Source organism: Bubalus bubalis, chromosome 18 (assembly GCF_019923935.1).
Source record: "Bubalus bubalis isolate 160015118507 breed Murrah chromosome 18, NDDB_SH_1, whole genome shotgun sequence".
Classification (NCBI taxonomy): domain Eukaryota; kingdom Metazoa; phylum Chordata; class Mammalia; order Artiodactyla; family Bovidae; genus Bubalus; species Bubalus bubalis.
In genome coordinates this window covers 25,813,927-25,828,194 of record NC_059174.1, presented here as the reverse complement: position 1 = coordinate 25,828,194, position 14,268 = coordinate 25,813,927, and the positions used below count along the sequence as shown (strand labels likewise).

Below are 14,268 nucleotides of genomic sequence, written 5' to 3'. Positions count from 1 at the left end.
TTCACGTGCAAAGTGGATCATTTATTTAGCACCAAAATCAACCTTTAAAAACATCAGTTCCATCTTAAAACAGGCATTTAAAAAACATTTCTGACATTCTAAGTTTGCATCTAGACATCTGCACAATCTGGAGACCCAAATTCCACTGTGATTTCCACTGACAAAGGTGATTTTCACCGGCTGTGGGAAGCTGGGAGCGGAGCCATGGCATGGAGGTAACTGTCCTTCAAAAGGTCCAGTGGGTCCCAGGAATGCTGTTTCCTACTCTGCTGAGGTTTCCCCCTTGATCTCCAAGGAAAGAGTTTTGTGGTTGCTTACAGAGACTCTTGGTAACTGGTCAGGAATCCACTATATAATCATATTGCAAAATTTCTTGAAGAGGAAAAAACCATGACCGAGGTCTCTTGCCCACTCACGTCTGCCATGCTAAGCTCCTCAAACAGAGCTCTTAATCCGCAACAACTGAAGTCCTGATCTCCATGTAAGAAGGGCTGGTTAACACCCTTTAATAACTACTTTGCAATTCCAAAGGACTCTCTGACAGCTTTCCTAGGGAGGACATGAGGTAACTGAGGATCTCAGAGGCAAAAACAAGCTCAGTTTAACCATTTCCGGTCTAGGCTGACTGTAGAGTTCTGTGAAGTCCAGTGTATGAGGCCCTCATCACAGAAAAGGAAAACAACGTCTTCTCTTTAGTAAAAGCCAGGCCACTCATCGGCCTTTCCCCTTTTCCTTCCTTATTCTTGGCATTGTTTTTGGAAACTGGGTAATTCCCCATAGGAAGGTGGCAGGAGATACTTATAAGGAGGGCCAGCATCTCCGGGGGTACTGTCCTTTGTACAACCACAAGGAAGATGAGGCAGTTCAGCTCAAGAGGATGTCTTATGAACAGGCAGGGAAGGTCCATTTGTACCCATCCTTTGGAGCTGGTGAAACCGGACATCAAAGGCTGTCCGAACTCCCAGGCACAAGGAATCCCGGTTCTAACTCTATTGCGATGTATGTGTTAATGATCCTTCTTTATGAAGGACCCTGGCTGTGGGTTCCTGGGTTAAGGACGCCTAGGCTGTGGGTCGGCAGGTAGAACAGTCCTGGAAGACTCAGGGGCCAGGAACACCCCCCAGCATGTCGTTTCCCCACCAGATCATACCACTCCTGACACTGCTACAGGGAATAAGCCACAAGATGGGACATGATTCTGGCCCTTTACAAGGTCAACTTGGCTCCTATCAAGGACGCACGGAGGGATAAGCCTACAGGGAGAAATTCTGTGTTCTTCTGGCCTTCAGTCTTCCATGTCAGTGAATTTTCTCTTTGCGTAGTTCTGAACCAGGTTGGAAGCTGTGAGCTGAGATGCCTGCCCTTTCTCCCAACACTGAAAGTCATTCAGTCCTTTCTGCCCTGTTTGAAACAAGCTTCTCTCCATCTCGTCTAGCCCGGCCACGAGTGCTGACGTGTCTTCATTGTAAGCGTTCTGGGAGGAATCCATGATGCGGCGGAAACGTCCAACAAATGTCTGAAGAAGAAGTGCCAGAGAGAAATCAGATACATTTTTTTAAAATCCCTGAACACTTAAAGGCAAGAATCTGGTTTGGGACTCAGTCAGAAGGAGGTCTGAGCCTCCTCTGCCTATCGCCAGTGATCAACCATTACCCTTTTCTTATTTCCAGGATTTCCTGTTGGTTCCAACTCTTGGCAAGCAAATATGCAGAGCAGCACACAAGTCATAGTTACATGTATATATAATAGGCAAACACAGCCTAACTGTAGGCTGACCTAGAATAACAATACACTGATCACATAAATCATACACTCCCCTGGGTAAGAGTAACATCTGGTGGCCGGCACGGCTATCTCCTGAGTCCTGTGCAATGCCATCGGTTTTCATGTCAATTACTTGCCTGCAGGAGAGAATGGGAGATGTCGGCATTCTCTGGACTGTCAAAATGCAGGAGCTGGGAGCCGAACCCATAGAAATGTGGTCCCATTTTGTGGAGGTCCACCACGTTGGCGTCTGCACTGAACACAGTCCTCCAACCCTCCTGGTAGATCTTGGGAAGTTCCACTGAAAGGATCCGCCGCTTGTTGTCAAACAGCCCCTTTGCCAGCCACAAAGGGAGTTCAAGCTTTGTGCCCTGTATCACACAGGATTGTAGGTTTTAAAGACAGGTAACATAGTAAATGTGTTACTATGCACGTGACCTGAGGGAATGAATGAATATCAGTACTGCCTGTTCTCTCTAGGGGAATGACTGCCAAACACAGAAGATGTAGTTGTGACTTAAGAAATGAACCGTGTGGGCTGAAGTTTTATGTCATGATGGAATGGAGACAGAAAAAGCATTTATATACCAAAAACAGAGTGAAGAACAAAAATGTGACGCAAAGGGAAGGTTTTCCTAACTAACGTAAATAAAAACTACCCAATTGCAGACAACAGAAAATAGAAGGATGGAAAAAATGTTATGCAAACAGTAACCAAAAGAAAGAAGCATTACTAGAGATAAAGAGGGACCTTTGATAATAAAATGGTCATTAAATCTATCAGAAAAATAGAAATATCTGTCTAAATCAACAGAAGTAAAAGGAAAAATGACAAATCCATAATCATCATGGGAGATTTTAACATATCTGTTTTTGATAAATGAGAAGTAGCAAACAAAAAAATCAATAATAACACAATCTAAACAAAACAAATAAAAACTTCACCTAATTTACATATAGATTATGTACTGCAGACCATGACTTCACAATATCAAACTTTACAAGCACATTGCTGTTGTTTAGTTGCTAAGTCATGTTCAACTCTTTTGTGACCCGGTGGACTGTAGCCCGCCAGGCTCCTCTGTCCATGGGATTTCCCAGGCAAGAATACTGGAATGGGTTGCCATTTCCTTCTCCTGGGGATCTTCCTGGCCCAGGAATCGAACCTGAGTCTCCTGCCATGGCACATGGATTTTTTACCACTGAGCCACAGGGAAGCCCTTTCAAGCACAAACCGAATGGTTATCTTATGCTGAGGTTTAGAGCAAATGCTAACTTTCAGAAAACTGAAATCATTCAGACTATGTTGTTTGGCCACTGTGGAACTAAGCCAGAAATCAAAATCCAAACTGTATGTAGCAAAGTCCCCAGATGTTTGGACCTAAGCACCAGTCTTCTCAATAATTCATGAGTCAAAGAAGAATTCACAGTGAAAATTAGAAAATCAAATTAAAACTTGTGAAATGTAGTTAAAGCTACAGGAAAAGCACAGCTAAAAATGTAAAAAAGAAAGCTGAAAAATCAATGACCTAGGTACCCATCTCAAAATGTGAATGGATGCAAGAGAACAAAGAAAATTAAGCCCAAAGAAAATAGAAGGAAAGAAATAATTAAGATAAGAACTAAATGACCTAAAAATGAAGGTACAAATGAGAAAGCTGACAGAGCCATTATTTAGTTCTTTTAAAAGACTGCTACAAGTGATAAACTCCTAGTGAGACTACTTAAGAAAGAGATCATAATTTCTCAGTATCAAGAATAAAAAGCAGGACCCAGCTATAGTTGTACAGATGTTTAAAAGATAGTAAAAGGATATTTTGAACAACACTATACCACTATATTTGAAAATTTAGGTGAAACAGTCAAATTCCCAGGGCGAAAAAACCACGTACCAACAGTAAAACTAGAATAGAAAATCTGATAGCCCTGTGTCTATGAATGAAACGAAATACGTCAGTAAAAACCTTCCTACACAAATCTCCCATGCAGAAGAATCCTAAATAGTATATGTAGACATTGTGCCCTCAAAGAAGGGGACCATAACTCCCCTCTCCTTAAGTACAGCTGTACATAATGACTTCCTTCCAGAGAGAACAGTAACTTTACAATGAAAACAGAGTAACTTTACAATGAAGAATCCTGACAAACCTCACATAGCTCAAGTGATCAAAGTTCCTATCAACACAAGTCATGCTGATGGCATGTACCCTTGTTAAGATGTGGTAAAAATGGCACTTTACCTCTATGGTCTCCCGCCTCAAAACACAGTCTAATCATGAGAAAACCAACAGACGAATCCCAAACGAGGAATATTCTCAACAGAATACCTCGCCAGCACTCCACAAAATTCATGGTCATTAAAAACAAGGAAAGTCTGATAAACTGTCAAAGCCAAGAGGAGCCTAAGGACACACAATTACTAAATGCACTTTGGTGTCCTGGATGGGAACCTGGAACAGAAAAAGGACATTAAGTAAAAATGAAGGCAATATGAATAAAATATGGATGGTACACCTCTGTTTATCAGTGTGTCAGAGAACCAACTAATTAACTACTCTAATGGAAAGTCAAAAAATAATGTCTAAATGTTAAAAACTCAAGATAAATTTAAGAACATTGATTAGAAATATGGAGGTGAATTTTGAAGAGACTATGAAAAAAGGAGACAGATCCTGTGGAAATGGAAAGGATATGAGGGAGAGCAAGGCAGGGCCTCCTATTTTTTTCTATAAATCTTTGGGTATTATTTGGCTTTTTAAACTTTGCATATGTCTCACTTCGATAAAAATAACTCAAAACAGACCAAACAAAAATGCCCAAGTGAAGAGGAACTAAAAAAGCCTTTTGATGAAAGTGAAAGAGGAGAGTGAAAAAGTTAGCTTAAACCTCATGGGGAAACAGTGGAAACAGTGTCAGACTTTATTTTTGGGAGCTCCAAAATCACTGCAGATGGTGACTGCAGCCATGAAATTAAAAGACACTTACTCCTTGGAAGGAAAGTTATGACCAACCTAGATAGCATATTCAAAAGCAGAGACATTACTTTGCCAACAAAGGTCTGTCTGGTCAAGGCTATGGTTTTTCCAGTGGTCATGTACAGATGTGAGAGTTGGACTGTGAAGAAAGCTGAGTGCCGAAGAATTGATGCTTTTGAACTGTGGTGTTGGAGAAGACTCTTGAGAGTCCCTTGGACTGCAAGGAGATCCAACTAGTCCATTCTAAAGGAGATCAGTCCTGGGTGTTCTTTGGAAGGAATGATGCTAAAGCTGAAACTCCAGTACTTTGGCCACCTCATGCGAAGAGTTGACTCATTGGAAAAGACTCTGATGCTGGGAGGGATTGGGGGCAGGAGGAGAAGGGGACGACAGAGGATGAGATGGCTGGATGGCATCACCAAATCGATGGACATGAGTTTGAGTGAACTCGGGGAGTTGGTGATGGACAGGGAGGCCTGGAGTGCTGCAAATCATGGGGTCGCAAAGAGTCGGACACGACTGAGCAACTTAACTGAGCTGAACTGAAACAAAACTTGGGTTAAATAGGAAATTAAAAAATAATCATTATGGGACTTTCCTGGTGGTCTAGTGGCTAAGACTCCAAGCTCCCAATGCGGGTGGGGGGCGGGGGCCGGTTCCATCCCTGGTCAGGGAACCAGATCCCACATGCCAAAACTAAGGGTTCGCATGTGGCAACTAAGACCCCCACATAGCCAAATAAATATTTAAAAATAAGAACCATTACAAGCCATGTTCCTGGGACAAACTCGAATTTGAAGTCGTGCAGTTCTAAGTTCGAATCCCAGCTCACCACTTAAGACCCTGGCACCCTGGCCAAGTTACTCAACATATCTGGGCTTCAATTTCTTTATGTGTAACAACATCTGACTATAGGGTTGTTAAAGAACTAAGGGGTAATAGATCCCAGCACTAAAAGCTCTCAGGAACTGGTTGCTGATGCCATCATCATTTCAGGAACGAATATAGCAATTTGCTGCTCCCAGACATCATTTGCTCCTACAGAAACCAAAACTGTTGTTTTGCTTTAAGGCAAAAAGTAATCGCTTTAAGGCAAAAAGTAATCGGTTTAAGGCAAAAAGTAATCAGAACCCTGGTCCGTAGGCGCCGATCCTTAAGCATCAACACACACCGAGTGAAAACACATTGCTGAATTTGGATAGTTTCAAAAAAGAAATCCGTGTTGGAGGGAGCCTGACGACCCAGTATAAATTTAGTTTCCATAGGGGTCGCGAAGGCTTGGGGGTGGGAGTGGGGCGCGCAGCGAAGAGGACTCAGCGCTCGGCTCGGCCTCCCTGTACTGTAAAACTACAAATCCCAGGGGGCAACGCGCCCGGTTACGCGGCGCCCCAAAGCCCGCAAGTCCTACTCGGAGTTGTAGTCTTTCCAGACGGGATCGCTTACCTCCGGGATAGCATTGTCAGTCTCGGCCCCTCCGCTCCGGTCTAGGAAGAAAGCGCCGAGGCGCGGCATGGGGATCTCCGTGCGCACGGAGAGCTTCTCGTGGGACATCAGAATGTCGTCCAAGGAAAGAAAATTCTCCTCAGGACCCAGCGCACCCGACTCCACCCGGAAATAAGCCTCGGACATGGCGGCGGCTTGAGCGTCTTCGTTTCCACTCTCGTTGATTCGGGAGACCTCCGGGAGTCAGGGATGTAAAAGGAGGAGGCGGCTGAGGCTGGTCAGGATTGTGAAGGTTGAGGAGGTCGCTGCGGCAGTCAGATTGGATTCAAGCTCTTTTCCCGCGCCCGCGGACGGGCCAGACAGGAGCAGTCGATCCAGGCTGGTCTGTCCAGACAGAAGCAATCGACAAAGTCTGCGGATTTGGTTCTGCGCGACCCAATGGAGGAGGAGCAGTACTTGGCTCCGCCCAAAGTGTTTTTTTCAGGAGTGTAGTCCGGGGTGAGAACTTGAAATAAAACTGGAGATTGCTTTGAAGCTGCAAAATGCATTTGCACTAGACCGTGGTCCTTTAAATGTTTATATGAAATTTAAAACACTTTGCAACACACTTGGGGGCTTCGTTGCACCCTCCCTCACTGACCTGATCCAGTCTGAGTTTACATTTTGTGAGTCTCTGTGAATCTCTGTTAATGCTGGTACTTGAAAGAAACATTCAAAACACAGCAGAACTCTAGCACTAGCCCCAGATCATTATTATGGACTATTTGTAGTATTTTGGAGTGGGTATAGATTACAGTGGGAGGAAAGGTTTACACACAGAGCCACATGGTTTGCAAAGGTCCTGAGGCTACTTAAGAACCTCCCAGTTCATCTTAACATCAATTTGCTATCTCTTTTTATGGCTCTCATTTTAAATCCTTAAAAGAGGAAATCTGATCGGCCCAATTCATCTCTTTCAGGCAGGTCACACTGGTCACAGGTGACCAGCCTCTCTATAGAGTGGTTGCCTGTGACCAGGGCCATTACTGGTCTAGGGGAAGAGGACCAGGGAGGGGCATGTTACATGGTACCAGACTTGGGGGCGTTACTCAGTCAGGGCTCTGGGTGGTGGCAGAGTGTTGAAAGAGGCACTACAGAATTTATTCATAAAGGACATTTTCTGGGGCAACTAGAGCTATGAACAGGGCGTTCATGGGAAAGGAATGTATATTAATCATGTTTTTTATTTTACACTTTACGATGCTATGACATTTTAGGGCCTTGCAGCCCTGGGAAGAACTGTTCGTTTGAGGATGAGCTAATTCCAGGAGTAATAAACAACTTGCCTTCCATGGACAAAGCAACTGATCCAAAGCCCATATCCCAATCACTTCCTTTATCTAACTGCCACATACCAAGCCAATATTTCCCCTTCCCTAAATCACCCCAGGGCCAAGTACTGGACAATTAGAGACCAACCTGATTCCAACTACCCAATCCTAAGTTTGCTCAAACTTATCTACTCTACCTCACCTATTTCTTCCCATAGAGACCACCCTAAACTCTGGGCCATCTTCTCCCCTCCCTCCTTCAGCCTCCTGACTGAACCTAGTGCTTCCCCAGGTGGCCCTGCATGGCTTGATGTGTGCCCCTTTCTCTTGGGAACTGTGAGGAATAAAACTTCTTTCAGTGGCGTTGACCACTCTGTGCAATCATTCAGTGACCAATGGAAGTTAAACCCTGGGCATCATGCGAACAAGAGGCAGTGGGGGAGTGGACTGAATGATGGAAAGCCTTCGGTGCTATTCTAAGAGGCTATTCCATAGGAAACAGGAGAAAAAGTAAGGCTTTTGAGCAAGTAAGGACATATATTTGGGCTTTAAAAAGCATACCCTGGCAGTGAAGAAGGGAGAGGTCAGATGCAGGGAAGCTGTGTTGGATATCACAGTGGTAAAGAATTCGCCTGCCAATGCAGGAGACATGGGTTCTATCCCAGGGCAGGCTACAGTCCATGGGGCTGCAAAGAGTCAGACACAACGGAGCATGCACACACAGTGGGCAGTACCTGGCAAGTAGTGGGACACAGGAATGAAGGACAGAGATAATCCAGGTTTCTAACTTGTCAGCTAGGTGGGTGGAGGTGACACCGATAGCTGTACAGAGCACAGGCAGTTTGAGGCAAAATATGAGTTTGAGTTTGCACTTACGGAGTCCAGAAGCTGCTGAACAGGCAGGTCTACAGCCCAGTGGAAAAACCAGCCTTGAACTTTTAGTTATCTGTTCAGTATTTTGTGATAGTTACCTAAGAGCCTTTTTCTTTACTTTTTTTTTTTTTTTCTGCACCACACAGCTTGAGGGATCTTAGTTCTCCTACCAAGGATTGAACTCATGCCCTTGGCAGTGGAAGCAAAGAGCCCTAACCACTGGACCACCAGTGTTATCTATTTTGTGATAGTTATATGAGAGTCTTTTTTAAAAAATCATATTTTAAATGTTCAGTTTGCTACACTATCCAATACCACAATAAACAGAGTTACTAGCCAAAACTTTTAATTTCTCTGGTGAAATGGATGTAGGACACTGGATATAGTTTGGGGTAGAAATATAAGTTAATTTGTCTAATTGAAGGTATGGCAGGTTATTTGCTGACAAAGATAGTAAGCTATTTTTTACATTGAAACAGTTGAGATGGATGCTTAATGATCTATCAGTGCCAAAGAAGGGCATTACTTTTGTGAAGAGACCAGAATATTGGCTCTAAACTCAAATACCACAGTTATTTTGATCCTAAGGTAATAGGCCAGTGTTTAAGATAAAATCAGAATATCTTGTTTTTCTTATTTAATGTCACGGCTCATCGTGAAACTGTTATTCATTGTTTGTATGTTTTTCCTCCATTTAGTCTGTTTTCTCCTTGAACTAATAAGTGAATAAGTCACAAAAAGTGAAATGAGTGCAAGTTTGAGCTTATGATACTAAACAGTTGCATTAATTCTTTGACAGAAGTGGCACCAAGTTTTATCAAGTAGAGATCTGTTTATAGCCTAAATTTTAAGAGCCGGCTTCCCTTGTGGCTCAGCTGGTAAAGAATCCGCCTGCAATGCGGAAAACCTGGGTTTGATCCCTGGGTTGGAAAGATCCCCTGGAGAAGGGCTAGGCTACCCACTCCAGTATTCTGGCCTGGAGAATTCCATGGACTATATAGTCCATGGGGTCACAAAGAGCTGGACACACTAAGTGACTTTCACTTTCACTTTTAAGAGCCAGCAATGCTTCTCTTCTCTAAGAAAGCTTCTGTTTCTTAGTACCAGTCTATGTACCAGAATTATGTCGAACAGAATTTCAGTATACCTATAATATTCAAAATATAATCAGTATATTTACAATATATGGAATTTCAGTCTTCTGAAAAGTATCTGCTGAATCCCTGAAAAGCAGAGTAATTTTTCTACTGTAATCATTTCAAGATTGGAGAATTGTAGAACTGTGTGACATATACAGACTTTTTTAAAAAAAATTATTTTTGATATGGACCGTTTTTAAAGTCTTTACTGAATTTGTTACAATATTGCTTCTGGTTTGGTTTTTAGTTTATGATTTTTTTTTTTTTGGCTGAGAGTTGTATGGGATCTTAGCTCCCCAACCAGGGATCGAACCTGCATCCTCTGCTTTGGAAATGAAGTCCTAACCACTGGGCGGCCAGGGAAATCCCTACACAGATTATAGATAAAGCAAAACAATGTGCAGCTTTAATTTTTTTTTTTAAATACCAGTACTTTGTCTTTTGTACTTCTTTTTAGACTTTTTGGTTTGTTTTTTTTTGTTTTTTGGTTTTTTTTAGTACCAATGCTTTCTAAATTTCTTCCTTTGAGTTGGGGAGGCTGTGGTGCAAGTAATAGAAATGCAAATCCAGGGGGTAGTGGGTTGGGGAGGACCTACAGGGGGGTGTTAAGGAAACCATCCTTCCAGTTGCTTGCTTAGCCAGAACTTAACCCCCGTTACTGGTCCATCAGTGAATGCTGCCTCTGCCTTCACAATATTTCTAGAATCTGACCATTGCTTATCACTCTGGTCCAGGCCATCATCATCTCTTGCCTAGATTGTTCAGTAGCTTCCTATCTCGTCTTGCTCTCCCAGTGGCTTCCTTACTGTTCCTTGAAACCCCAGGCACACTCATTCATTCCTCAGGGCTTTGCCCTGTCTGTTCCTTGTCCCTAGATCGCCTTTCTCTCATATTTCCACATGGCTGGTCCCATTCATAGTTTCCTCCAAAGTCACCTTGAATAAATGCAGCTCTAGCCAAGTAACCAAGGCCTTCCCTAGCCATCCTACCTACAATTTTAAACCTCCTCCATGGACACCCAGTATCCCCTCCCTTTTCCCCCCTAGCACTGACCACTCAATAACATCTTGCATATTTTACTTACTTACCTTGCTCACTGTCACCCCTACTGGAACCTTAGATCAGTGAGGGCAGGGATTCTTTCCGGTGTACCTTTCACTGGTGTATCCCTGCTGCTTAGTGCATGGTGTGCTGGGTGCTGTGCTTAGTCGCTCAGTCGTGTCTGACTCTTTGCGACCCCATGGACTATAGCCCACCAGGCTCCTCTGTCCATGGGGATTCTCCAGGCAAGAATACTGGAGCGGGTTGCCATGCCCTCCTCCAGGGGATCTTCCTAACCCTGGGATTGAACCCAGGTCTCCCACATGGCAGGCAGATTCTTTACCATCTGAGCCACCAGGGTAGGCACTTCCTAAATATTTATTGCTATATATATAAATATATATATATAGCAATATATTGCTATATATAAATGTATATAGCAATATATATTATCTATATATAAATAAACTTTATAGTAGTGATATTATTTTCCTTTAAAAATAAATAAACTTTATTTATAGTAGTGATATTATTTTCCCCAGCCTCTGGACTCTAATGTCCGATGACCTGAGGCAGAGCTGATGTAATAATAATAGAAATAAAGTGCACAATGAATGTAATGCGCTTGAATCACCCCGAAACCATCCCCACTTCCCAGCTTCCCGACCCCACTCCCCCCAGTCCATGGAAAAGTTGTCTTCCACAAAACTGGTCCCTGGTGCCAGAAAGATTGGGGACCGCTGCTTTAAAACATGAGATGAAAATAATGAATCAGTTTTAAATAAAAAGTAGTACAAGTGCAGATATCACAACAGTCATAGAGGGTAGCCGTGAAACATTGAAAACACTGCCTTTAAGTGCTTAAATATACTTTGCCGACGTACAGGTTCAGCCACATCTAACTTTCTACATCCATGAGCTCCAGTCATTCCAGTGCCACAGTGGAAGCTCATTGACCAGGTTTTGCTCACTTATTAATACTTTTGTTAAAGTTTGGTGAATGCTTAAGTAGAGAGTAGATAAGATTTAGGGACTTCCCTGGTGGCCCAGTGGCTAAGATTCAGAGCTCCCATTGCAGGGGGTGTGGGTTGGATCCCTGGTCAGGACCTAGATCTCACCTGCTGAAACTAAGTCCTGGAGCAGCCAAATAAATTAAATAAATGCTATTTTTTTTTTTAAGGTAGAGAAGATTTAAAATGGCTTGGCATAGTTTCCTACCTATGAGACATGCCTAGCAGCCATTAATGCTCAGTTGGTGTGTAACTCTGGGATCCAACAGGTCTGGATAGAGTCCAACTTCCAACACTTGAACTGGCTCTGGACCTTGGGTAAGTTATTTACTAGAAGCTTAGCTCCTGCATCTGTAAAATGGGGATGATATATATGATAGTAACTGGAATGAATGAGCCAGTCTTCAAAGAGCACTTAGTTCAGGGCCTGGACTATAGTAGGGGTTCAATAACTATCCTCCTTATCATCATTATTCATGCACATTTGTTCATTTCTGCAACCTCAGCATCCCAAACGATACTTGGCACATAGCAAGCACTCAATAAAATTTGTTAAGTAACTATCATCATTCATTACTGTCATCCTTGATCAAGGCTTGACTACACTTGCTCCCTGCTCCCCCCAGTTTAAGTTTCTAAATGTACTTGAAAATGATAAATGATCATTCTTCAAATTTCCCCTGCAAACATTGCTAGAATTTAGCTCTTGTGAGTTCAAATTCTTAAACTTTTTTAATTTCTAAATTACAGTACTATGTTTGAAACCTTATTATATAAGGTTAATGGATTTAAATCACTGGAGTTCATTTTTACATAATTTAAATGTTCTCTTGGTTGAGCTATTTCTTGAGCACTGCTTCAAAACGCCTTCAATGAGATCAAAATAAATTGATGGGCATAATGCGACCTTCTGTGTGGGTAGCTCCAATTTTAGATTCTTCCCACCATCTTCAGCAGAAATCGTAAATCCATCTTATATATTCAGAGACTTTGTGTATGTCACCCTCTTAACTTGGCAAAGGAGCAGATATCACATCATTCTAATAGAGGTAACTCATTTAGTCCAACTTTTCTTGTTCTGTGTTCCCAGCTCCACAAAAATACCTTTTTCTCCCATTCCTTTCTATTTATCTCTTTCTGGTAATTTATTATGTAATTTAATTCATGATCTGAGAGCCAGAGTTTTTCTCAGCCCGAAGGTAGTGGAGTGGTAAGCAAGTCCATTAGTTTGAGGGGAATATAGGAGAAGTACGGCTTTCATTTATTCACTAAGAGGTTCAGATGTCGGACTTCCCTGGTGGTCCAGTAGTTAGGAGCCCACCTGCCAAAGCAGGGGACGCGGATTCAATCCCTGGTCTGGGGAGACCCCACGTACCTCTGGCAGCTAAGGCTGTGCTGCAACTGCTAAAGTCCTCGAGCCCATGCTCCTCAACAAGAGAAGCCCCCTCAGTGAGAAGCCTGCACGCCGCAACCAGAGAGTAGCCCTGCTCACCACAGCTCGAGAAAGCCTGTGCACAGCGACAAAGACCCAGTACAACCCTAAATAAATAAATAAATATTTTTTAAAAAAGATGTTCAGATGCCTATTAGATGCCCTGGGGCTGCCAACATGACTGCATAGACTGATATGAAATGTTCTGGGCTGTTAAGGAGAATGGTGCCTAGTGGAGAAAATAGTAACATAGGTGATGAAAGTGATAGAAAAAGTGAAAGGTGTTAGTCATCCAGTCGTGTCAGACTCTTAGTGACCCTATGGACTGTAGCCCACCAGGTTCCTCTGTCCATGGGATTCTCCAGGCAAGAATACTGGAATGGGTTGCCATCTCCAGGAGATCTTCCTGACCCAGGGATCAAACCCGGCTCTCCTGCCTTGCAGGCAGATTCTTTACCGTCTGGGCCATCAGGGAAGACCAACAGAGCCCTGTCCAAAATGTAGAAGTTCAGAAGGACTGGGGGGACTCTGACCTGGGCAGAAGAGGGGTTTATAAAGGTTTTACAGAGGAAGGGGTATCAGAAGGGGGCCTTCAAGAGTGAGTAAGACTTTTCCAGCAGGCACACAAATGCAAGGAGGGGTCACCCCAGTCCCAAGGATCAACTTCTAGTAAAGATGTGGGATTAGGAGGGCAGAAATAGAGACACGGATGTAGAGAATGGACTTGTGGGAAGGAGTGGGAAAAGGAGAGGGTGGGACGGATTGAGAGAACAGCATTGACATGTATATACTACCACATGTAAAATGGACAGCTAGTGGGAAGCTGCTGTATAACACAGGGAGCTCAGCTCAGTGCTCTGGGATGACCTAGAGGGGTGGGATGGAGGAGAGGGGAGGCTCAAGAGGGAGGGATATACGTATACATATGGCTGATTCACACTGTTATACAGCAAAAACACAACACTGTAAATCAGGTATACTCCAATTTTAAAAAAAGAAAGAAAAAGATGTGGGATTGTGGAAGTTCAGGACCAAACTTCTCTTCTTCCAAACTTGTCCCTTCTTTTGCCTTGCATATCCTGGTTAATGGCTCTGCCATCTGCTGATGACCTGTATCTTCATATGACAAATAACAGGAAAATCCAGTTCAAACTGGCTTAAGTGACAAGGGATTCTAGACTCCAAAACTGGAGTCTAAGAGAGTTCATGGTTGATTGGTCCAACAGCCTAAGGATGTCACTAAGAATCTAATGGTTGCTTTGCTCTGTACATAGCCACATC

The 14,268-nt window shown here is 43.1% G+C and overlaps 1 protein-coding gene across 2 annotated transcripts; it reads right to left on the bottom strand.

The window, feature by feature from the left end:
* GINS3 (GINS complex subunit 3) lies at positions 1-6,530 on the bottom strand. 2 transcript variants are annotated; one of them, XM_006052481.4, is made up of 3 exons: positions 6,183-6,530; positions 1,902-2,135; positions 1-1,516 (listed from the first exon to the last, which is right to left on the bottom strand). In XM_006052481.4, the coding sequence occupies exons 1-3, from the start codon at positions 6,366-6,368 to the stop codon at positions 1,286-1,288; spliced, it is 651 nt and encodes a 216-aa protein (XP_006052543.1). In that variant the 5' UTR covers positions 6,369-6,530; the 3' UTR covers positions 1-1,285. The 2 variants fall into 2 exon arrangements, with proteins under 2 accessions (XP_006052543.1, XP_006052544.1); XM_006052482.4 differs by lacking the exon at positions 1,902-2,135.
* Positions 6,531-14,268: the final 7,738 nt, after the last annotated feature.

Coding starts and splice junctions, on each gene's coding strand:
- GINS3 (XM_006052481.4), bottom strand. CDS start 6,368: ATGTCCGAGGCTTATTTCCGGGTGGAGTCGGGTGCGCTGGGTCCTGAG. Junction 2,136..6,182: donor CTGACAATGCTATCCCGGAG/GTAAGCGATCCC, acceptor TGTGTGATACAG/GGCACAAAGCTTGAACTCCC. Junction 1,517..1,901: donor TCTCCCATTCTCTCCTGCAG/GCAAGTAATTGA, acceptor CTTCTTCTTCAG/ACATTTGTTGGACGTTTCCG.